General features: G+C 46.8%; 1 protein-coding gene across 1 annotated transcript in view; it reads right to left on the minus strand.

Moving 5' to 3' along the window:
• The window catches only part of LOC138663915 (gastrula zinc finger protein XlCGF53.1-like), a 129,333-nt gene extending 103,498 nt beyond the window's left edge, over window positions 1-25,835 (minus strand). The window contains exons 1-6 of the mRNA XM_069750285.1: window positions 25,787-25,835; window positions 19,058-19,200; window positions 3,664-3,843; window positions 3,451-3,574; window positions 3,272-3,366; window positions 2,984-3,074 (exon numbers count right to left, since the gene is read on the minus strand). Coding sequence (XP_069606386.1) covers window positions 2,984-3,074; window positions 3,272-3,366; window positions 3,451-3,574; window positions 3,664-3,843; window positions 19,058-19,129 — 562 coding nt within the window. The 5' untranslated portion in view covers window positions 19,130-19,200; window positions 25,787-25,835. The remainder of the gene's footprint in view (window positions 1-2,983; window positions 3,075-3,271; window positions 3,367-3,450; window positions 3,575-3,663; window positions 3,844-19,057; window positions 19,201-25,786) is intronic.
• Between the last annotated feature and the right edge of the window lie 393 nt (window positions 25,836-26,228).

Consider the following 26,228-nt stretch of genomic DNA (forward strand, 5'->3'; position numbering starts at 1 on the left):
CCGATATCCCTTCTCCCTTTTGCCTCAAAACTACTGGAACAGCATGTCCATCTTGAACTGTCCTCCCACCTCTCCTCCTGCTCCCTCTTTGACCGGTTACAATCTGGCTTCCGAACACATCACTCAACTGAAACTGCCCTAACTAAAGTGACCAACGACCTACTAACCGCCAAGAACAAGCGACACTACTCTGTCCTCCTCCTCCTGGACCTGTCTTCTGCCTTCGACACTGTGGACCACTCCCTCCTGTAACAGATCCTCTCATCTCTTGGCATCACAGACTTGGCCCTATCCTGGATCTCATATTTATTATTATTATTTATTTATATAGCACCATTGATTCCATGGTGCTGTACATGAGAAGGGGTTACATACAAGTTACAGATATCACTTACAGTAAACAAACTAACAATGACGGACTGATACAGAGGGGCGAGGACCCTGCCCTTGCGGGCTTACATTCTACAGGATTATGGGGAAGGTGTTATGGCTGGCAATCAGGCAACACAGCGTGCAGTAATCAGCGCACATACAGAGATCTGGCAATAACCAAAAACAATAGGACGAGCTCTGAGACGTGGAATCTCTGTAGACTGCAGTACCTGATCTATCCTCACACAACTATAAGCAGCAGTGGATTGCGCCTAACAACTACCTATGCAACTCGGCACTGCCTGAGGAGCTGACTAGCCTGAAGATAGAAATACAAGCCTGACTTACCTCAGAGAAATACCCCAAAGGAATAGGCAGCCCCCCACATATAATGACTGTTAGCAAGATGAAAAGACAAACGTAGGAATGAAATAGATTCAGCAAAGTGAGGCCCGATATTCTAGACAGAGCGAGGATAGCAAAGAGAACTATGCAGTCTACCAAAAACCCTAAAACGAAAACCACGCAAAGGGGCAAAAAGACCCACCGTGCCGAACTAACAGCACGGCGGTGCACCCCTCTGCTTCTCAGAGCTTCCAGCAAAAGACAATAGCAAGCTGGACAGAAAAAAACAGAAAACAAACTAGAAGCACTTATCTAGCAGAGCAGCAGGCCCAAGGAAAGATGCAGTAGCTCAGATCCAACACTGGAACATTGACAAGGAGCAAGGAAGACAGACTCAGGTGGAGCTAAATAGCAAGGCAGCCAACGAGCTCACCAAAACACCTGAGGGAGGAAGCCCAGAGACTGCAATACCACTTGTGACCACAGAAGTGAACTCAGCCACAGAATTCACAACAGGAAGGAGACAGTAGGTATCTAAGAGACCGGACATTCAGTGTCTCCCTCTCCCACACCACCTCCTCATCCCACCCCCTGTCTGTTGGTGTTCCCCAAGGCTCAGTTCTAGGACCCCTACTCTTCTCCATCTACATCTTCGGCCTGGGACAGCTCATAGAATCCCACGGTTTACAACAGTGTTCCCCAAGTCCGGTCCTCAAGAGCCACCAACAGGTCATGTTTTGAGGATTTCCTTAGTATTGCACAGGTCATTGAATGCTTGCCTGTCCAGGTGATGCAATTATCACCTGTGCAATACTAAGGAAATCCTAAAAACATGACCTGTTGGTGGCTCTTGAGGACCGGACTTGGGGAACACTGGTTTACAATATCATCTCTACGCTGATGACACGCAGATCTACCTATCTGGACCTGACCTCACTTCCTTACTGACCAAAATCCCGCAATGTCTGTCTGCTATTTCATCCTTCTTTTCTGCTCGTTTTCTAAAACTGAACATGGACAAAATAGAATTTATCATCTTTCCCCCACCTCACTCTACCCCTCCACCCGACCTATCGATCAAGAGATACTCACTTTCCCCGGTCCCGCATGCTCGGTGCCTCGGGGTGATCCTTGACTCTACCCTCTCCTTCAAGCCACATATCCAAGCCCTTGCCTCCTCTTGCCGATTCCAACTCAAAAACATTTCCCGGATCCGTACATTCCTTGACCATGAAACCACAAAAACACTAGTACATGCCCTTATCATCTCCCGCCTTGACTACTGCAACCTCCTACTCTCTGGCCTCCCTTCTAGCACTCTGGCACCACTCCAATCCATCCTAAACTCTGCTGTCCGACTAATCCACCTGTCTCCCCGTTATTCCCCAGCCTCTCCTCTCTGCCAGGCCCTTCACTGGTTTCCTATTGCCCAGAAGCTACAGTTCAAAATACTAACAATGACATACAAAGCCGTTCACAATCTGACTCCTCCATACATCTGTGACATGGTCTCCCGCTACCTACCTACACGCAACCTTCGATCATCTCATGATCTCCTACTCTACTCCTCTCTCATCTCTTCCTCCCACAACCGCATCCAAGACTTCTCCCGTGCTTCCCCCATACTCTGGAACGGTCTACCCCAACAAATCAGGCTCTCACCTACCACGGAAACCTTCAAAAGGAACCTGAAGACCCACCTCTTCCGACAAGCCTACAACCTGCAGTGATCCCCAGTGTACTGAAGCGCCACATGACCAGCTCTACCCTCACCTAGTGTATCCTCACCCATCCCCTGTAGACTGTGAGCCCTCGCGGGCAGGGTCCTCTCTCCTCCTGTACTTGTGTGTGCCTTGTTTTACTCATGTTTATTGTACTTGTCTATATTTGCCCCATTCACATGTAAAGCGCCATGGAATAAATGGCGCTATAAAAATGAATAATAATAATAATAATAATAATAATTGTGAAGTCCTAACAAACAGGCAATCCATCCATGGTTGTAGCTGTCGAACAGCCGCATGACATACAGCCATAGCGAATCGAATATAGGGTATCTTCGGTGTGTTCGAATATCATTAGAATATCATTAGAACACGAGTGTGCTCGGATAACATCTTATCCGCGCACGCTCGCTTATCACTAATATTTTTACAGCACTTCGGAAGAAGTGGTGAGTCTAAGACCACAGAGCTCACACAAAATGGTAAAAGTCATTGACTGAAGAGAATCTGTGACATCTCTGCATTTAGTGGTTACTACTCACCTGGGTAGCCATATGTAGGAATCTCCTCTTTACACCACTCAACACCTCTCACATAGGTCTCTATAGTATTATCATGGGTCAGATCTTCACCCTGGAACAAATATTGTGAAAGTCACAGACAGATGGAGAAGTCACATCTATGATCAGCTTCAATCCTGCCATCTCCACCATTCTCATTACACAAGTATAAAACGTTTAATACTGGTGGATAAAACAAGACTGAACACAAGACCTTCCCAGCCATCTACACATCAAAGAGAGATCTCATGACACCTTCTCTCCATCTACCTGATGATCCAAAGGAACATCAAGATTTTCTTGTTTACAGTCCTGTGGAAGAAGGCGGGGACATCTCTCTGGTGTTGTCCTCTTACTGGATAGAACTGGAGGAAACACATACAGGGACTGAATTAATTTTTTTACATACAGATAATTATAGACCGTGCGTATTTAGCCCTGTCTATTACCTGGTGATATGAAGGGCTGGGGAGCCTCCATCATGATGTCTTTGTACAGATCTTTATGTCCTTCTAAATATTCCCACTCCTCCATGGAGAAATAGACGGACACATCTTGACACCGTATAGGAACCTGACACATACAATGATATCGTCATCCCCCTGATCCCTTCATAGCGTTAGCGTTACTATATAATGTCCCAGTATTCCCAGCAGTGTCACCTCTCCAGTCAGCAGCTCAATCATCTTGTAGGTGAGTTCTAGGATCTTCTGGTCATTGATGTCCTCATGTAGCAGGTGGCGAGGTTGACGCCCTGTGATTGGGCTCAGGGGTCTTCCCCATCCCTCAGACACAGGGTCCTGACAGCGCTCACTAGAGGTCTTCTTCACTACTATGTAATCCTGGTTATGAAGAGACACATTAATAAATCTACCTTCAGACATTTCCAGAGTCCTCACCTCTCCAGTTCTGTCCATCTGTTATCCCCATGGATAAAGAATGTTGTAATGTGACTGTGAAGAAACCAGATTGTATCTTAATTTCCCAGACAACCATGTTTTTTGCAAACCAAAAGAACTGGCTTTTTATCTGTATACTAGCTGAAGAGCCAGGCGTTGCCTGGGCATAGTAAATATCTGTGGTTAGTTATAGCAACTCACGTCTCTTATTTTCTCATCAAGCCTCTCATTTTCTCCCTTACACCTCTCATTTTCCCCCTCACTCCTCTCATACCCCCCTAACACTTGTCATTTCGACCTCACATCTGTCATTTTCCGATCACTCCACTATTTTCCCTCACTCCTCTCATTTTGCACTCACCTTTGCATTTTCACCTCACACCCCTCATTTTCATCTCAGTATATACATGTTTGTCATCTCCCTTATGTATAGTATACACCTGTATGTCTTCTCTTGTATATTGTATATACCTGTATGTCATCTCCCCTGTAAATAGTATATACCTGCTGTATGTCATCTCCTCCTGTATATTGTGTATACCCATGTGTCATCTCCTATATTATATACCTGCATGTCATCTCTTCTGTATATACTATATACCTGTATGTCATCTCCTCCTATATATAGTATATACATGTATGTCATCTCCTGTATATAGTATATACCTGTATGTCATCTCCCCTGTATATAGTATATACCTGCTGTATGTCATCTCCTCTATATACCTATGTCATCTCCTCTTTTATATAGTATATACCTGTATGTCATCTCCTCCTGTATATAGTATATACGTGTGTCATCTCCTCCTGTATATAGTATGTACCTCTAAGTCATCTCCTCCTGTATATAGTATATACCTGTATGTCATCTCCTCCTGTATATAGTATATACCTGTGTATCATCTCCACTGTATATAGTATATACCTGTGTGTCATCGCCCCTGTATATAGTATGTACCTGTATGTCATCTCCCCTGTATATAGTATATAACAGGTTGTCTTCTCCTCCTGTATATAGTATATACCTGTGTGTCATGTCCTCCTGTACATAGTATATACCTATATGTCATCTCCTCTTGTATATAGTATATACCTGTGTCATCTCCCCTGTATATAGTATATATATGTGTGTGTCATCTCCTCCTGTATATAGAATATATATGTATGTCATCTCCTCCTGTATATAGTATATACATGTGTCATCTCCTCCTGTATATAGTATATACGTGTGTCATCTGCTCCCATATATAGTATATACGTGTGGCATCTGCTTCCGTATATACATGTGTCATCTGCTCCTGTATATAGTATATACCTGTGTGTCATCTCCTCCTGTATATAGTATATACCTGTGTGTAATCTCCTCCTGTATATAGTATATATCTGTGTGTCATCTCCTCCTGTATTAGACCGCATTTACACATTATTTTGTCAGTATTTTTACCTCAGTATTTGTAAGCTAAATTGGTAGCCTGATAAATCCCCAAGCCAACAGGAAGCCCTCCCCCCTGGCAGTATATATTAGCTCACACATACACATAGTAGACAGGTCATGTGACTGACAGCTGCCGTTTTTCCTATATAGTACATTTGTTGCTCTTGTAGTTTGCTTATTAATCAGATTTTTAGTTTTGAAGATAATACCAGACTTGTGTGTGTTTTAGGGCGAGTTTTATGTGTCAAGTTGTGTGTGTTGAGTTGCGTGTGGCGACATGCATGTACCGACTTTTGTGAGATGAGTTTTGTGTGGCGACATGCGTGTAGCAACTTTTTGTGTGTCGAGTTGCATGTGACAGGTTAGTGTAGCAAGTGGTGTGCAACAAGTTTTGCGCATGGCGAGTTTTGCCCGTGGCGAGTTTTATGTGTGGTGCGTTTTGAGTAGGTGCAAGTTTTGTGTGAGGCAACTTTTGCATGTGTTGCAACTTTTGTGCATGTGGCAAATTTTCCGCGTGTGCAAGTTTTGCATGTGGCGAGTTTTCCATGAGGTGAGTTTTGCACGTGTGGCGAGTTTTGTGTGAGCCTAGTTTTGCATGTGGCGAGTTTTGCGCGTGGCGAGTTTTGAGCGGCGACTTGTGTTTCGACTTTTATGTGGCGAGGTTTGTGTATGTGTGGTGAAATGTGTCCTGAGGGTGGTATATGTGTTCAAGCACGTGGTAGTTTGTGGCGCCTTTTGTGTGTGTGTTCATATCCCCGTATGTGGTGAGTATCCCATGTCGAGGCCCCACCTTAGCAACTGTATGGTATATACTCTTTGGCGCCATCGCTTTCACTCTTTAAGTCCCCCTTGTTCACATCTGGCAGCTGTCAATTTGCCTCCAACACTTTTCCTTTCACTTTTTCCCCCATTATGTAGATAGGGGCAAAATTGTTTGGTGAATTGGAAAGCGCGGGGTTAAAATTTCACCTCACAACATAGCCTACGACGCTCTCAGGGTCCAGACTTGTGACTGTGCAAAATTTTATTGCTGTAACTGCGACGCCTCCAACACTTTTCCTTTCACTTTTTCCCCATTATGTAGATAGGGGCAAAATTGTTTAGTGAATTGGAACGCACAGTGTTAAAATTTCGCCTCACAACATAGCCTATGACGCTCTCAAGGTCCAGACGTGTAACTGTGCAAAATTTTGTGGCTGTAGCTGCGACGGTGCAGATGCCAATCCCGGACATACATACATACACACATACACACACACATTCAGCTTTATATATTAGATTGGCTTGTGAATTTAAGTGTTTATGTCTGGTGGGTCAAGAAGACAGACTTGCCAAATGATATACTATCTAACATACTGTGTAAAGGTACCGTCACATTTAGCGACGCTCCAGCGATATAGACAACGATCCAACCTAAACTAGATCGCTGGAGCGTCGCTGTTTAGGTCGCTGTAGAGATGTCAAACACAGCAACTCCAGAACGATGCAGGAGCGATCCAGTGAAGTACTTATCGTTCTCGCTGGTTGTTAGCTCTGTGAAAAAACATTGCTGGTGTGACGCCCAAGAGACCGGGGTACCCAGCACCGGACCAATGGGGTCTGTCTCTTGAGGGGGATGTCACAGGTGGCTTGACCCGGTGCTGTGGCCTCAGGCAATGCACAGTGTAAAGGGTATCGTGAGGGAACAGGCACTTACTTGATCAGCAGCAGGTTCTCCCAGCGGTGATGATCCCAATCCTGGATAGATGGCTATTGTCCAAATGAAAGACTGAGGCACTGAAACGTTTAACCAGTTTACTTTAACAAAAAAAGGATTTACAACCAGTCCTGTCACCGGAGTCTGTATGGGAACTCTGAGTTACTTTGACCCTGCCGGGGTCTTCGCCTCTTATTGTGCGCAATATCTGTGTGGCCCTGCTGCTGTATGTGAACTGGCTGCCGGCCCAATCTGTCCCCTCCGGGTCCTGGTTCGACGGGCAACCCGAGTCCTTTTATCGGCTTACCCCTTCCAGGAGTACCGCTGAACTCTGTGTCTGTTGCTGCGTCCGACCCTAGTGAAGCTGATATCACCTCACGTTTTTCCGGTTGCTGTATTATATGTAATGAATACAGCCACGGATCCGGTATCCGTCTTTGCGCCTGTTCTGGGTAGTGATTAATGCTACCCGGTTCTCACAATGTCCTTTTTCTCTATCCCTCTTCTCCTCAGGCCGGTGATTTAGGCCTGGTAACAGTCACAGGGCTGTTAGAGATTCAACTGTATGACCTCTCACTTTCAGCTCCTTAGCCCAACTGCCATTTCTTCTCTCAGACCAGAATGGATCAAGGGGAGTCTCTGGAGCTCCCCCTTCTGGCCGGAGGTGGTAGTGCAGTCTTGCTATTTTAGTATTTGTACTTACTGTCAGTAACTATTTTTGTGGCAAATTTCCCTAGGGGTGCCACATTGGCATCGTTGCTTTTGCTGTGAAACATGACGAATCACGCCGACCTGACGACCAAATAAAGTTCTGGACTTTCAGCTATGACCAGCGATGTCACAGCAGGATCCTGATCGCTGCTGCGTGTCAAACACAACGAGATCGCTATCCAGGATGCTGCCGGGGGTAGCCGAGACCCCAGAGAACATGATTCGGGGGGGTTTTAACCGACCCCACATTTGCGATCGCCGGTAATTAACCGTTTACCGGCGATCGCAAAAAAAAAAAACGTAATTTCTTTTTAATTTCTCTGTCCTCCGATGTGATCGCACATCGGAGGACAGAGAAAAGGGGTCCCAGGTAGCCCCCCAATACTCACCTCTCTCCCCCGATGCTCCTCGTGTCTCCCGATGGGCGCCGCCATCTTCAAAATGGCGGGCGCATGCGCAGTGCGCCCGCCGGCCGGCACCGGGAGAATCTTTGGGGTCTCGGCTGCCGGGGGTAGCCGAGACCCCAAAGAACATGATCGGGGTCGGTTTTACCGACCCCTGTTTTGCGATCGCCGGTAATTAACTGTTTACCGGCGACCGCAAAAAAAAAAAAGTAAAGTGTAATTCTCTGTCCTCTGATGTGATCGCACATCAGAGGACAGAGAAATAGGGGGATTCGGGGACCCTAGCATACTCACCTGTGTCCCTGGGTCCTCCTGCTGCTCCTCCTGGCTGCCGGGGAAAAGAAAATGGCGGGCGCATGCGCAGTGCGCCCGCCATCTGTCTCCATCTGCTGGCCGGCAGGAGAACAGCAGTTGGGGCTAAAATTAGGGTTAGGGTTAGGGGTAGGGTTAGGGCTAGGGTTAGGGGAAGGGGTAGGGAAAGGGGTAGTGTTAGGGCTAGGGTTAGGGCTAGGGGTAGGGTTAGGGGTAGGGCTAGGGTTAGGGCTAGGGTTAGGGCTAGGGTTAGGGCTAGGGTTAGGGCTAAATTTAGGGTTAGGCTTCTTTAACACTTACGTCGGTACGGGGCCGTCGCAATGCATCGGCCCGACATACCGACGCACGTTGTGAAAATTGTGCACAACGTGGGCAGCGGATGTAGTTTTTCAACGCAGCCGCTGCACAATCTATGTCCTGGGGAGGAGGGGGCGGAGTTACGGCAACGCATGCGCGGTCAGAAATGGCGGATGCAACGTACAAAAAAACGTTTCATTGAACGTTAATTGTGCCGACGGTCCGCCAAAACACAACTGATCCAGTGCACGACGGACGCGACGTGTGGCCATCCGTCACGATCCGTCGGCAATACAAGTCTATGGGCAAAAAACGCATCCTGCGGGCACATTTGCAGGATCCGTTTCTTGTCCAAAACTACGGATTGCGACGGATGCCAAACGACGCAAGTGTGAAAGTAGCCTTAGGGCTAGGGTTAGGGTTGGGGCTAAAGTTAGGGCTAGGGTTGGGGCTAAAGTTAGGGTTAGAGTTGGGATTAGGGTTAGGGTTTGGATTAGGGTTGGTATTAGGGTTACGCTTGGTATTAGGGTTAGGTTTGGGATTAGGGTTAAGGTTAGGGTTGTGATTAGGGGTGTATTGGGATTAGGGTTAGGTTTGAGGTTAGGGTTGAGATTAGGATTAGGGGTGTGTTGGATTTAGGGTTTTGATTAGGGTTATGGTTAGGGTTGTTTTGGGGTAAGGGTTGTGATTATCGTTAGGGTTAGTGATTAGGATTATGGATCAGGTTGTGATTAGGGTTAGGGGTGTGTTGGATTTAGGGTTTTGATTAGGGTTATGGTTAGGGTTGACATTAGGGTTGTTTTGGGGTAAGGGTTGTGATTATCGTTAGGGTTAGTGATTAGGATTATGGATCAGGTTGGGATTAGGGTTAGGGGTGTGTTGGAGTTGGGTTGGAGCTAGAATTGGGGGGGGTTTCCACTGTTTAGGTACATCAGGGGGTCTCCAAACACAACAGCCAATTTTGCGCTTAAAAAGTCAAATGGTGCTCCCTCCCTTCTGAGCTCTGCCGTGCGCCCAAACAGTGGGTTACCCCCACATATGGGGCATCAGCGTACTCTGGATAAATTGGACAACAACTTCTGGGGTCCAATTTCTCTTGTTACCCTTGTGAAAATAAAAACTTGGGGGCTACAAAATCTTTTTTGTGGAAAAATATATATTTTTTTTATGACTCTGCATTATAAACTTCTGTGAAGCACTTGGGCATTCAAAGTTCTCACCACACATCTATATAAGTTCCTTGGGGGGTCTAGTTTCCAAAACGGGGTCACTTGTGGGGGGTTACTACTGTTTAGGTACATCAGGGGCTCTGCAAACGCAACATAACGCCCACAGACCATTCTATCAAAGTCTGCATTCCAAAACGGCGCTCCTTCCTTCCGAGCTCTGCCGTGCGCCTAAACAGTGGTTTACCCCCACATATGGGGTACCAGCATACTCAGGACAAATTGGACAACAACTTTTGGGGTCCAATTTTTCTTGTTACCCTTGTGAAAACAAAAACTTGGGGGCTAAAAAATCTTTTTTGTGGAAAAAAAAATATTTTTTATTTTCACGACTCTGCATTATAAACTTCTGTGAAGCACTTGTGCATTCAAAGTTCTCACCACACATCTAGATAAGTTCCATGGGGGGGTCTAGTTTCCAAAATGGGGTCACTTGTGGGGGATTTCTACTGTTTAGGCACATCAGGGGCTCTCCAAACGCGACATGGCGTCCGATCTTAATTCCAGCCAATTCTACATTGAAAAAGTAAAACGGCACTCCTTCTCTTCCAAGCTCTGCGGTGCGCCCAAACAGTGGTTTACCCCCACATATTGTGTATCGATGTACTCACGAGAAATTGCACAACAACTTTTGTGGTCTAATTTCTCCTGTTACCCTTGTGAAAATTAAAATTTGTGGGCAAAAAGATCATTTTTGTAGAAAAAATGTGATTTTTTTTTTCAGGGCTCTACGTTATAAACTTCTGTGAAGCACATGGGGGTTCAAAGTGCTCACCACACATCTAGATAAGTTCCTTAAGGGGTCTAGTTTCCAAAATGGTGTCACTTGTGGTAGGTTTCCACTGTTTAGGCACATCAGGGGCTCTCCAAACACGACATGGCGTCCAATCTCAATTCCAGCCAATTCTACATTGAAAAAGTAAAACGGCGCTCCTTCACTTCCAAGCTCTGCGGTGCACCCAAACAGTGGTTTACCCTCACATATGGGGTATCGACGTATTCAGGAGAAATCGCACAACAACTTTTGTGGTCTAATTTCTCCTGTTACCCTTGTGAAAATAAGAATTTGTGGGCGAAAAGATCATTTTTGTGTAAACAAAAGCGATTTTTTATTTTCACGGCTCTACGTTATAAACTTCTGTGAAGCACTTGGGGGTTCAAAGTGCTCACCACACATCTAGATAAGTTCCTTAAGGGGTCTAGTTTCCAAAATGGTGTCACTTGTGGGGAGTTTCCACTGTTTAGGCACATCAGGGGCTCTCTAAACGTGACATGGCGTCCCATCTCAATTCCAGCCAATTCTGCATTGAAAAAGTCAAACGGCGCTCCTTCACTTCTAAGTTCTGCGGTGCGTCCAAAAAGTGGTTTACCCCCACATATGGGGTATTGGCATATTCAGGAGAAATTGCATAACAAAATTTATGGTTACATTTCTGTTTTTACACATGTGAAAATAAAAAAAATGGTTCTGAATTAAGATGTTTGCAAAACAAAAGTTAAATGTTTATTTTTTCCTTCCACATTGTTTCAGTTCCTGTGAAGCACGTAAAAGGTTAATAAACTTATTGAATGTGGCTTTGAGAACCTTGAGGGGTGTAGTTTTTAGAATGGTGTCACACTTCGTTATTTTCTATCATATAGACCCCTCAAAATGACTTCAAATGTGATGTGGTCCGTAAAAAAAAAAATGGTGTTGTAAAAATGAGAAATTGCTTGTCAACTTTTAACCCTTATAACTCCCTAACAAAAAAAAATTTTGTTTCCAAAATTGTGCTGATGTAAAGTAGACATGTGGGAAATGTTATTTATTAACTATTTTTCGTGACATATCTCTCTGATTTAAGGGCATAAAAATACAAAGTTTGAAAATTGCAAAATTTTAAAAATTTTCGCCATATTTCTGTTTTTTTTCATAAATAATCGCAAGTAATATCGAAGAAATGTTACCACTAACATGAAGTACAATATGTCACGAAAAAACAATCTCAGAATCAGCGGGATCCGTTGAAGCGTTCCAGAGTTATAACCTCATAAAGTGACAGTGGTCAGAATTGCAAAAACAGGATTTTTGGTTGCTTACCGTAAAATCTGTTTCTCGGAGCCTTCATTGGGGGACACAGAAACCATGGGTGTATGCTGCTGCCATTAGGAGGCTGACACTATGCAAATAAAAAAGTTAGCTCCTCCTCTGCAGTGTACACCCTACCGACAGGAAGTAGGATATTCAGTTAGTGAGAAAGCAGTAGGAGAAGCAACGTGTAAAAGAGAAAGAATAATAATAACATAATAAACTTTATCCACATAGCGCCAACAAATTCCACGGCGCTCCATAGATTAACAGTTTCAAGCACTCAAAGAGTATTCAAAGAACTCAAACGTATACAGTAAACAGAGCTGTTCAACTTGGGAGGGAGCTGTGTCCCCCAATGAAGGCTCCGAGAAACAGATTTTACGGTAAGCAACCAAAAATCCTGTTTTCTCTATCGCCTTTCATTGGGGGACACAGAAACCATGGGACGTCCCAAAGCAGTCCCTGGGGTGGGAAAAACAGACTTCCATCAAGTACGAGGACTCACCACTGCCGCCTGCAGGATCCTTCTTCCCAGGCTGGAGTCCGCCGTAGTCCGGCGAAACGTGTGGATGGAAGACCAGGTTGCCGCTTTGCAAAGCCGTCGGCGAAAGCCCCTGTGACGTACCACACTGGAAGCGCCGACTGCCCGGGTAGAGTGAGCCTTTATCTCAGGAGGGGCACTCTGTTCTTGACCCGGTAAGCTTCCAAAATTGCCGTTCTGATCGAGCGAACAATAGTCGCCTTGGAAGCCAGCAGGTCTCTACGCACGCCATCAAGGATGACGAAAAGAGAATCCATCTTTCGGAAAGCGGCCGTGCTAGCCAGGGAGATCCTCACTGCCCTGACGGGGTCCAGCCTGTACAACGATCGCTCCAGAGGATGAGTCGGAGCTGGACAAAAGGAAGGCAGAACGATGTCCTCGCTGAGGTGGAAAGATGAAAACCACCTCGTGAAAAGAAGGAAGGCGGAGGCCTGGGACCACCTTGTCCTGGTGGAAAAACCATAAAGGAAAACCAAATGGAAAAACCATAAAGGAGATCGGCAAGAAATGGCCGCCAACTCAAACACGCGGCGGATCGAAGAGATGGACTTGAGAAAAGCCACCTTCCGAGATAGAACTGACAGGGAAAACTCCCTGAGAGGCTCAAAAGGGGGGAACCCCTGAGAATAACCAGCACAACCTTTAAATCCCATGAATCCACAGAGGCCCTGTACAGAGGGACAGCGTGGGCTACTCCTTGAAGGAAGGTCTTAACCTGTGGCTGAGAAGATAACGTCTTCTTAAAGGGAAGAAGAGCGCAGGAACCTGGCCCTTTATGGAACTGAGAGCGAAGCCCAAATCCAGTCCTGCCTGAAGGAAAACCAAATGGAAGGCAGGGAAAGGACATAGGTGAAAAGCGGTTGGACTCGCATCAACGAAAGTAAGCCTTTCAGGTACGATAGTAGATCCTGAAAGAAGACGAAGGCTTCCTAGCCTGGATTATAGCGTGACCCATCCGGGCCGAAAGACCGGACGCTCTTAGAACTGTGGAGTCCACAGCCACGTTGTTAAACTGAGCGACCGATAATTCGGGTGGCAGATCGGACCCTGAGACAGCAGATCGGGTCTGTTTGGAAGGCACCAGGGGTGACCGGGAGAAGATTGATGATGTCCGCAAACCAAGACCTCCTGGGCCAATCCGGGACGATCAGAATGACCGACACCCATCCCGCCTTGATCTTTTCGACAGCTTGGAAAGCAAGGGAAAGGGGTGGGGACCGATAGGGGAGCGCGAACTGCAACCAAGGAATGGCCAGAGTGTTAACACCACTGTGAGAGGATCGCGGGACCTTGGACCGACCCAAGGGACCTTCCTATTCAATTGGGACGCCATGAGGTGCACATCTGGAGTCCCCCAATCGAAGAGCAATCCGATATGAAACCTCCTGAAGTACCAGTCCCCTGCCACAAGGCCCTCGCGGCCGAGGAAGTCGGCGGCCTAAATGTCCACGCTGGGGACATGCACTGCGGAGCTCACCAGGACCGTTACCTTTATCCAAAGGAGGATCCTGGAAACTCGGCCGAGGCCAGAGATCGCCGAGTCCACCCCTGGTGGTAGATATATGCCACTGCTGTGTCATTGTCTGTCTAGGCTGCTGAGAATCCTTACCCAGTGAAGGAAAGACAGAAAGATGATCCGGAACTCGAGGACATTGATCGGCAAGGAGGACTCCTGCACCGACCAACAACCCTGAAAAGAACAGGTGACAAAGCCCCGCGCCTCCACCGAGCGGGCTGACGTCCGTCGTCACCACCTGCCAGGGAACTGAAAGGAAAGATATGCTGTGAAGGATCTACTCTGGGATAAGAGAAGTGACCTCGGCCACCAGTCGAGGAACCGTTTGACCTGGGGGGAAAGCCGGATCGGACGATGCAGGGAGAAGACATACCTGTCCCCCTGTGATAGAATAGCCTGCTGAAGAAGTCTTGAATGAAACGGGCGAAGGGAAAATTGCTCCCGATGTTGCAACCAACCTCCTTAGGACCTTTAAGGCCCATCGGAAAGGAGGGGAGCCGAAAACCCTGGAGCAAGCAAACTTCCTGACAAAGGAGGGATTATCCTGTGTTCGGGAAGGAAGACTCTGGTCCGACAAGTGTCGAAGAACATGCCCGGAGATACGAGGCGCTGAACAAGACGGAACTTCTTCCTGTTGACGAGCCACCCGCAACGGCTAGAGTGTCGGGAAGATGGATAGACTTTCGGGAGCCTGAAACCGAAATTCCTGAGCCTCCATGGAAGCGATTACTGAACGAGGGAATATCATCCTGAAGTGTCTCCGACGAAACCTCCTGTTCAGCAAATTGAGATCCGGACTGGGACGAACCTTGTCGTCCTCTGATTCGAAGAGAAGCCTGTGAACCGTTGAACCGTTCCTGTTCTGGAACGGGAACGATTACCCCGGATCTAAGGAGGGAAACAATGGCTGTAAAAAAACCCGGGACTAGAGCGGGGTCTCTTGGAGGTTGGGATTCGAAGAAAACGATCCCAGGGCCGTGAAATGAAGATTTTGTATCTAGAGGATACAAGTGCCCTGGCCCATGCGTCCTCTACTGAGGAGACCCAGACGTCCCTGAGGAACAGGAGAAACGGGCTAGAGTCTAGTCGTGGGTCATGCCTAGGTGGAACTTCCAGTCCTGGACCTGGAGAATCCACCTTAGGAGTAGCGGGGACGCCAGGAAGGAGTGAGTCGAAGAATACCTTCTTTTCTTAATGTGCCTGTGGCCTCTGTTGCGAAAAGGAATCTGATGCCGCGAAACGACGCAAAAAAGGCCGAAAAGGACCGAAGTTGCCGCCTAAGAGAACTGGTGCCGCCAGTGGCGTCCTTAATAACTTGGTCCAGCTTGGAACCGAAAGGACGTGATCCTTGAAAAAGCCAGGCTCGTAAGGGACTTCTTTGATGACTCTTGAGCCAAACAGAACGACGGCTGGCAACAACATTACCGGGTGTCTGAGCGGCAGAAGACGCGACGTCCAGAGAACACATTATTCCCCGGCATGAGTAATCTGGGTGGTAACTTCCGCCAGCCAGTCTGGTGGAGCTCCGGCTAGAATGCCCCAATGGAGTTGTTTTAGCCCCTTCGGATACCGACTTCGAAACCCAAGTGCAAGCGGGCATAGGGATGATGCGGCAGGTTCGAGAGCCAAATTCACAAAGGATTCCATGATCCTATCGATGGAACCTGTCAGAGTCGCCCCACCGGACAGCGTGAGGACTGTGTTGGTGGCAAGTCTAGCGGCCGGCGGATCCACAGGGGGAGAGGTCGTTCTCCATCACCTCTCATTCCAGTTGGCGATGAGATCCGGAGGAAAGAGATATGAGACTCCAAGACGCTTTCCTCTTTGAGAACGTCTGGTCGAATTCGCTCTTTCTCTGGCCAGAAGCTCCGCGATTCAGGATGAGGAGCGAATCCCTTGGGAGGTAGTTTAGACCGTCTAAACGAAACCGCCTGATCTGCGGGTTTCGTAGAGGAATCTTTGTAGCCACAAGTCAGATTGGACGCTCCAATGAGGCTTTGAACCATATCCCTCATGATAAGATATGGTTCGACTCCGGCCCCAAATTATCCTCCGAAGGCACATCAGAGAAAGCCTCGCCTGACTCCGGGGGGGGGAGGATAAGGGGAAACTCGACCACAGAGAAAGACCGAGGGGCGAGATGGACCGAGAAGATAACTCAGACTGGCGTTCCCGACTGAATCTTTCGCGGCCTGTATTGGAAAACTCGGACAGAGCTTCCTGCGACCCGCTGGCTACTACGGAAGGCTGCAGGGGCAACCGATCGAGCACGGACACAAGGGTCTGGGACACCCGTGTGAGATCCGCTACTGATAGAGACAGAGGGGAGGCCCAACCTGGGGTGGGGACTTCGCTCTGAGGCGGAGCAGCGGGAACAAAATGTGGGTTGCTGCAGGCCTGCCTGAAGGGAGCTTGTGGTTACAAGGCGAACCCTGAAAGTGTTTCACTAAGACACAGGAAAAGGTAGGAGGCCGGGAGCGACCTCCCTTAAAATTAGACTGAACGGGCCCATAAGGGAAATGTCAGAAGATTAGGGGTTTGAGTCAAACTGCGGTGCAGAGGTACTCACGGCAGGCGCTGCGGTGTCCAGATGGAAGGCTGCACGGCTTGGAAGATGCTCCTCAGGAACAATAGCCCCTAGGAGAGCAGGTAGACACATCTGGGGCACTCTTGTCCGGAACTTACTGCAGGCCTGAAGAACAGCAGTGGAACAGAAAGATGGAGCTGCTGCCCTGCAGCCTCTGGTGTGATCCGCGCAGATGATGTGCTGTGCCCCCAGGAGAAAATGCGAGCACGTTGGAATCTCCTGCCCTGGCTCAGCAGCGACGTGGGGGAAGGGGCGGAGACAGCCCACATGGCGCCGGTAGGCGGAGATTGCAGGGCACAGTTTGTCGGGCGGGAGAAAGCCCGCCCGAAGAAAGCGGAAGTGAAGGAGCGCGGTACCGGAAGTAGGCCCCGGCGGGAGCCGGGACCTAAATTAGAGGCCGGTGCCGCTGGAAAAGAGACCGCAGGGACGGGACGCGGCGCCGAAGTAGGCCCCAGCTGAAGCCGGGACCTAAAGGAGAGGCCGGCGCCGCTGGAAAAGAAACCGCGGCCCCGGAACAGTGCACCGCAGAGCAGCGCGGCAGCCTGCCAGAGCCGCAGGGAGGACGGGACGCGGCGCCGAAGTAGGCCCCGGCAGAAGCCGGGACCTAAATTAGAGGCCGGCGCCACCGGAAAGGGGATCGCGGCGCCGAAGCCCGCAGGGCGGCCGCAGGGGGGAGCGGTGCCGGCGTCGCCAGAAAAGTGACATTGCGGCCGCTGCGCAGTGTGGCCGCAGGGAGGGCACTGCGGCCCCGATGAAGGGGATAGCCCGTAGTGCAGAGCCACTGCTCGTCTTGGTGCCCCTAGGATCCCTTTTAAAATAAAATCAGCGCCGCCATAGAAGATAGTGCAGCGTATTTAGGGCCAACTACTCCCCCACACCGTGAGAGAGTAAGGGGAAGATCTGGAAATTTAGGGGAAATACTCACCTAAACATCCCACGCAGTTACTAACCTGAAGGTATCAGACGTCCACGGAGCTGTGATGGACGTCCTCGTCTCCTCCAACCGACAGGCTCTGGTGGGCGAGTGGGTGGGGGACGGAGCCAGGACCGGACTTCTGAGCACGCTGGTGTGCTAGGATCTTGGTCCTGGAGAGGGATCTATGAGGATACGGGGTGGCAGTACACGCCGTACTCATAGTCCGCATAGTGGGACTACAGGTGTGACTGTTCACCCTGTATCCCTCTGGAAAAATCTGAAAAGAAACGACGCACATTGAGGTAGATAAGGGTCTAATGAAAGACCCGTGTCCACCTCCTACTGACACTAAGCTAAACTGAATATCCTACTTCCTGTCGGTAGGGTGTACACTGCAGAGGAGGAGCTAACTTTTTTATTTGCATAGTGTCAGCCTCCTAGTGGCAGCAGCATACACCCATGGTTTCTGTGTCCCCCAATGAAAGGCGATAAAGAAAATCGGCTCGGTCATTAAGTACCAAATTGGCTCTGTCACTAAGGGGTTAAGTCTGTAATAGTGACTGTACATAGGGTGTGTTAAGCTTTGTTTATTAATGTGTGCTTATATGCTAATAGTGCTACTTAATCCCATCACCATTGTTTACCTTATCTTGATGTTGGACTGAAGGACCCTGGGTAATTCTAATAATAGCTTACATGCCTTGGGTATAAAAAGACTCGGAGATCACATCCTGGGAGACTGAAGTAACATAGAGCTACCAGCCAGACATTCTGCAAACCACCCCAACAGACAAGAGAAAGGACTGCAGCCAATTCATCATGGCACCATCACAAGGTACACTGATCTATGATTCTATAGGAAACAACCTAGGGGTTTCCGGCTCCGGTTGGAAGGACACAGATCTGATCCAGTGACCATCTCTGAACCATGGATATGTTTGGAGAAAGCCAGGTTTGGGACCCGCTGGTCGCATGGTTCCATGGAGATGGTCAGATAAGCCAGGTGGTGACTCTCGTGTCAACTGGCTTTGGACCTTGTATGGACTCTATGGACAGTTCTTGGTCATCTCCCTATGCTTGTCGTTACCCCTTCTCTGTGCGTGCATCCACAGATGGAGTAGCGACCCTGGGAGCTCTGACATCATGTCATACTGGAAATACGTGGAGACGCAATGATCTTTTAGATGCACCCATGTAATCAAGCAATTCCAGCCATGTTGGGATTGTTCTGTTTGCTATTGTGTGCTGTGGTTCAATAAAGTATTGCCACACTGTTTTACCTTAACCCTGTGTTGTCTGTGTAGTGTATTGCCCACTGGGAGATAGAGTGGGCGTTCAGTGGTATGAGCCGTGGTCCATGCAGTCTTGCTAAAGACAGCCGGGCCAGCGGACGAGAGCACCCACTGACCCCGTTTCTCCACAGTGACATCATCAGAATCTCTCACCTCTCCAGTAAGCCGGAAGAGGATCTCTAGGGTGAGGTGTAACATCTGCTCCGCTATCTTGTCCCTTTCCATCCTTGATGGGTCAATCAGGAAAATTCTGTTATATAGAAGATCTCCACTGAGAGGATCCGATATCGTAGAGACTTGAATGGGAAGAAGAAGAGAAAATAAATAAAGTCAAACAAAAAACAATTTCTGAAGAGAATAAAGGGAAACATATTAGAAGATATAAAGCAGCTTCTCCATAATTAAGGACAGATCATGTCATACCCTCAGATGAACGATGCAGCTAATCACTGGCCACCGAGGTGTTACCAACATATATGAGAAGTTAACAACCATGAGGGCCACTTCACCTACAATAACCAGCAAGTGATAACTGTACTAGAAGAAAGTTAATCGGGGATCCAGATTTTCTGTGAGGCACTTTATAATACACACCCAAATATGTCTGCGCTGTGTGGACAGATATTAGACAATTTGTATTTTTGATAATTCATTTTATTACTGAACATCTGCTGTTGGTCAATCCAAAAGGTTAATAAACCTGAATTTTTAAGAAAGTTAAATGTGTTTTTGTCTTTCTTATGAGAATATTGATATGTTCAAAATTATCGGGTAACTAAATGATAAACAATTTGAAATGGGGAAAATAAAGTTTAACCCCTTACTGACATCGGACGTACTAATATGCTGATGTCAGTATCCCCCGCTTTGATGTGGACTCCGGCGGCGATCCTACCTCAAAGCCGGGACAAGTCAGCTGTTTTGAACAGCTGGCATGTGCCCGCAATAGTCGCGATCTGCCCTCGGCTATTTCTAGTTAAATGCCACTGTCAAACTCTGACAGTGGCATTCAACAAGAACATCCGGCCGGAAATACGCTCACTGGTGACCAACGTCACGTGATTGCAGGTCATTGGTGTGTTGGCATGACAACCAGAGGTCTCCTTGAGACCTCTATGGTTGTTGGTGCCGGATTGCTATGAGTGCCACCCGGTGGTCGGCACTCATAGTAAGCCTGAAATTCTGCTACAAAGATGCGATTTGAGCATCTCATCTATGTAGCAGAGCCATCAGGCTATGGCAGCTCCTAGCCTTCCCATGGAGACTATTGAAGCATGCCAAAAGTTAAAGAAAAATAGTTTTAAAAATATAAAAATATATAAAAGTTCAAATCACCCGCCTTTTCGCCCCATTCAAAATAAAACAATTTACAACAAAAAAAAAAATCAAACCTACAAATATTTGGTATCGCCGTGTTCAGAATCGCCCGATCTATCAATAAAAAAAAAAGGATTAACTCTTGATAAAACACAGTGGACCTTCACCAGCAGATGACATGGCTCCCGAAACCATCACTGATTGTGGAAACTTCACACTAGACCTCAAGCAGCTTGGATTGTGGCCTCTCCACTCTTCCTCCAGACTCTGGGACCTTGATTTCCAAGGTCTAGTGTGAAGTATCCACAATCAATGATGGTTTGGGAGCCATGTCATCAGCTGGTGTAGGTCCACTGTGTTTTATCAAGACCAAAGTCAGCGCAGCCGTCTACCAGGAAATTTTAGAGCACTTCATGCTTCCCTCTGCCGACAAGCTTTTTGGAGACGGAAATGTCATTCTCCAGCAGGCACCTGTCCACACTGCCAAAAGTATCAATACCTGGTTTACAAACAACAGTATCACAGTGCTTGATTGGCCAGCAAGCTCGCCTGACCTCAACCCCACAGAGAATCTATGGGGTATTGTCAAGGGGAAGATGAGAGACTCCAGACCCAACAATGCAGACGAGCTGAAGGCTGCTATCAAAGCAACCTGGGCTTCCATAACACCTCAGCAGTGCCACAGGCTGATCATCTCCATGCCACGCCGCATTGATGCAAAAGGAGCCCCGACCAAGTATTGATTGCACTTACTGAAAATACTTTTCAGTAGGCCAACATTTCGGATTTTAAAATCATTTTTCAAGCTGGTTTTATAAAGTATTCGAATTTACTGAGATAATGACTTTTGGGTTTTCAATGGCTATAAGCCATAATCATCAATACTAACAGAAATAAACACTTGAAATACATCACTCTATTTGTAATGACTATGTAAAAACAAAAAACTACACATATTTGGTATCGCCGCGTCTGGAACAAGCCAACACATGAAACGGTTACACTTGCTCACTCCTTTGGTGCACACTGTAAAAATAAAAAAAAAATAAAAAACAGAGCAAAAACCTTTGCTTTTTCATCATGTAGCCAAATAAAAAGTAGAATAAAACGTGATCAAAAAGTTATATAAAAATAAAAATGGTAGCGATGAAAACGTCATCTTGTCCCACAAAAAAACAAGCTGCCATACAGCTCCAACAGCGGAAAAATAAAAATGTTATAGCTTTCAGAATAAAAAAATGCAAAAACAATTATTTTTTCTATAAAATAGTTTTTCTTGTTAAAAAGCGGCAAAACGTTAAAAGAAAATATAAATGTGGTATCACTGGAATCATACTAACCCGAAGAATAAAGCTGCCTTATTAATTTTACTACACACGGAAGGTCAATAAAAAAAAAAAAAAAAAAACAATTCCTGGCGTTTGATCATTCTGTCGCCCAAAAATCAGAATAGAAAGCGAACAAAAAAAATGTCATGTGCCTGAAAATGGTACCAATAAAAACGTCAGATCGACCTGCAAAAAACAAGCCATCACATGACTCTGTCTGCCGACATATGGAAAAATAATAGCTCTCAAAATATAGTAATGCAAAAACTTGTTTTTGCAATATAAAGCATCTTTTAGTGTGTGACAGCTGCCAAACATAAAAACCCGATATACATCTGGTATCGCTGTAATCGCACTGACCCGAAGAATAAAGTCACCTAATCACTTATATTACACGATGTCCAGGGTAAACAATAAATAAAACCAATTCTTCACATGCTGTTGATTTTTTCATTCTGCCTCCCAAAGATCGCAGTTCTGGAAGCATTTTCCCCAGCCTCATAAGTAAGTGAGATCAGACTAGACTGGATCATATGTTTAAATAGCACTCTTTCTTGGTGTGGGTGCAGTTGGGCATGCATGACAAACTGCCCTGTATTTATTTATAGCATAAGAGTTTTTCTTTAGCACTTATTGCTGGTACTTCTACACAAGTCCTCCATCATTTTGTGACACACATCACTAGTATATATTATATATGATTTTTTCTTAAACGCACTTAAATTTTTACATTTTTATATATATTTTTTGTCTCACAATATTCTTTATTTTCATATTCTCTTTTTTTACATATGGTCTCTCTCTTTTTTGGTACTGATACTTATATATATCCATTTATTCAGTCCACTGGGGTATCCAGAGTATATACATGATTTGATCCGCCATGTGCTAATTGTATATTGCATTTATATAGTGTGTGATATGTGCATATACATATGAATGTAAAAAACAGACATATACACAGCTGTTTTATTATATATTTTTTATGCTGTTACTATATATAATAATATTTTTCTAATATTATTCCCTGCCATCATCATTTTATTACGGGTTTTTAGTCCATATTTTGGTGCACGTTCTTCCCAGACAATGGGGAGGAATACAGTAGGCTGGGAGGGTTGCGGCAGCTTATGGAGGTGGTGAGGTGGCATCGGGCTCAGTGCAGGCTGCAAGCTTGCTTGATGAAATGTGTATTTAAGTTACATCTAAAAGTTCTGAAATTAGCAGATAATTGGACATGTTGGGGCACAGAATTCCAGAGTATGGGGGATGTTCGGGTGAAGTCTATAAGACGATTGGGTGAGAAACGCATAAGTGTGGAGGAGATAAGAATGTTTTGGGAGGACCAGAGATTCCATGTTGGAAGTTACCGAGAGATTAGTTTGGAGATATACAGAGGAGAAAGATTATGGACGACTTTGTAGGTCATTGTTAGCAGACTGAACTGGATATGTTGGGGAATTGGGAGCCAAAGAATGGATCTGCAGAGAAGAGAAGCAGAGTAATAGCGAGGAGAGAGGTAGATTCGTCGGGCAGCAGAGTTAAGGATGGACTGGACAGGTGCAAGAGTGTTAGCAGGGAGGCCACAGAGGAGGAAATTGCAGTAGTTGAGATGGGAGATGATGAGGGCATACACTAACATTTTAGTAGAATAATAGTTGAGGAAAGGACGGATTCTGGAAATATTTGTGAGTTGGAGATGGCAAGAGCTTGGATAAGCAGTTCGAAGGACAGGGCAAAGTCGAGGGTTACTCCGATGCAGGGGACTTGCGGTACTGAGGAAAGAGTGATATTTATTGTGATAGATCAGGTGGGATGCAGGAAAGGTAGAGTTCAGTTTTGTCCACATTTGTCCACATTGAGCTTCAGGAAGAGTGATGAGAATAAGGAAGATATGGCTGATAGACATTCTGGGAATTTGGGCAGAACAGAAAAGAGCCTTGAAGGACACCAATGGAGAGAAGGCTGGATAAAGAAGTAGTGTGAGAGCGGGAGACACTAAATATGCAGTATGAGAGAGGTATGAGGAAATCCAGAAGAGGGCAAGTTCTTTGATGCCAAGGGAAAAGAGGATTTGTTTGTAGTAGGAAGAGGTGGTCAACTGCGTCAAAGGCAGAGGACAGGTATAGACCTTGATATGCTTGCGCATGTGCGATTTTGTTTCTTTTACACTTACTGAGCAAGTTAGTCATTGGCACTGCACTGTCATTATGCATATACCCCGATATTTATTATAGATGTGTGCGCCGTCATTTGCATGCGTGAAAGTTCCTCATGATATAATGTATTTACACATGCAAAAAGAAACCCTTTTGTATCTCGGTCTGCAATTGGTGGTCACGAATGAGGCTGCTGCAGCATCCAGTGACCAGTTTTACATTTAGTGTGTGCGTCAGCAATATGGACTTTCATGCAACTTTATTGAAACTGGTTGCTATACATGCGTGCAAAGAACCCTCATGAGACGTCCAATCTTAACTTCTCTGTCTGGTATTAAGGTGTTTTAGTTGAACATATAGATGATTTTGTGAGCCACTTGCAAGTGCATTTGGCCCTGGATGAAGCCATACCCCTAGCGGCAATGCATGTGGGGTAAACCCTCTCTCTGTGTATCTACACAGCTCAAAAAATAAAGGGAGCCCCAAAATACCACATCCTAGATAAAGATTTCCCTGACTCCCGACTCCACAGCACTGCCTCACTACTGAGCATGGACATAAAGTGAAGCACAGATTCATCTCAACTAAAAGCCTAGATTCTTAGTAGAGAAGACCGAATGTGTTATCCGGGCATGCTCGAGAGCTAACCGAGTGTCTTTGGCGTGCTTGAATAATATGTTGGAGTCCCCACGCCTACATGTCTCAAGGCTTTTCGACAGCCACAACACATGCAGGGATTGTCTAACAAACAGGCAATCCCTGCATCTGTTGAAAAGCCGATAGACATAAGGTTATGGGCATGACTGTGGAATCGGTAAGCCAAACCTCCGACTTCTCAATTTCCATGACACTCACGTCACCAAAATGGGCTGCGACTCTGACTCCACAGCCCTGGTTGTGGGGACGAAACATAATTTTTGAGCACGCCGAAGGCACTCCGTTAGCTCCCGTCCATGCTCGGACAACACATTATCTGAGCACGTTTGTTCATCACTAATCTTTAGATCAGGAAGAGAAGAGACATTTATAGGATATTTCATTATTCCAAATTCTTATGAAAAAATTTACAGCACATCGGAGTCTTGGCCACATCGGGAGAAATAGTGGTGGCTGGGAAACGAGTACCAAGGGACGGCTGCCGACATGAGTAGGCGGAAATCCTTTGTGTCCACAAGCCTAAACAGCAATGCGCAAACAGTCTGGTAATGTGCCCGTTTAGTGTTTGGGCCTGTGGGTGGGTGGCTGAGAACTTTCTTTTTTGTTCCAAGGCCTGGGGTAGGGACAGCTGAATGCTGTACTGGGACAAGGATTTAGAAGAGCCTGATGATGGTGCGTCAGAATGTCCAAGGATAGGGTCAAGGCAGGAGGCATCTACACCAGTGTCATGGACACAGCTCTCTCCAATCACAACTGTTCTTGAACTGTGCACTGACGTCAGTGAGCCAAGCACGGCGACACCTGTCCTTTTATAACCTCTGATGAGGTAATGCGACCAGCCAGTCACAGTAATGCCACTACCAAGATGGCTACAGCACTAGTGACCGGCAGGCAAATGCTGCATGCTTATTGGCTGTGTAACAGGTGCCAAAGAAGGGGGGCGAGGATACGAGCACCAAACAATGAAGGGCACCCAGATAACTCGCGTGATATCGGAGGATCACCAAAAACACTCATCACTAGTCAGAAGCTGTGGTGGATGGTGAGATATGGGGCCTGGAAGTCAAACGTTAAAAAAACATTGATACCGCTTTGTTTGTCGCTCTATGTTCTATTACAAATGTAAATTAGGGACCATTCTGCCCCCACAATTACCGTCCTCCATGTGATCTGGTCTCCTGCAGGGTCAGTGGCTTCAGAGCTAGAGTTTCTATTCAGGAAGCGCCCCAAAGCGAGTACCCCACCCCAGAGAGAAAGCGTCATCTGTCCCCAAACCAGAGCGCCCTCCCCGTATACATGAGCACAGCCAGCGTTCTATTACTGTACATATACACATGGCAGAGCTGGGGGCACTATCTCCGGGAATGGAGGGGTTACTGCCCCCTGCCCCCGCCCAGTAATGGGGAATCTCCAGCACCTACCTCCACCTGCAGAGCCGCACACCACATATATGGCTGTTCTGTGCACAGGACCTGTGATGAGGTCACAGGAGGGGAGGAGTCAGGGGTCACATGATCAGGGGCCTCAGTGTATGCAGGACTCTGCTGTGCTGGTTGTCATGGTGCAGGATGAGGGGAAGTTTATGTGTGGGGTCAGGAGGGGTTTACAGTGTGGATGTACAGAGCCGCGTGTGTACGAGGTGTACGGAGCGGAGCCGTGTGTGTACGAGGTGTACGGAGCAGAGCCGCATGTGTACGAGGTGTACGGAGCAGAGCCGTATGTGTACGAGGTGTATGGAGCGGAGCCACGTGTGTATGAGGTGTACGGAGCAGAGCCGCGTGTGTATACGAGGTGTACGGAGCAGAGCCGCGTGTGTATACGAAGTGTACGGAGCAGAGCCGCGTGTGTACGAGGTGTACGGAG

This window comes from Ranitomeya imitator, chromosome 2 (genome assembly GCF_032444005.1).
Source record: "Ranitomeya imitator isolate aRanImi1 chromosome 2, aRanImi1.pri, whole genome shotgun sequence".
Lineage (NCBI taxonomy): Eukaryota > Metazoa > Chordata > Amphibia > Anura > Dendrobatidae > Ranitomeya > Ranitomeya imitator.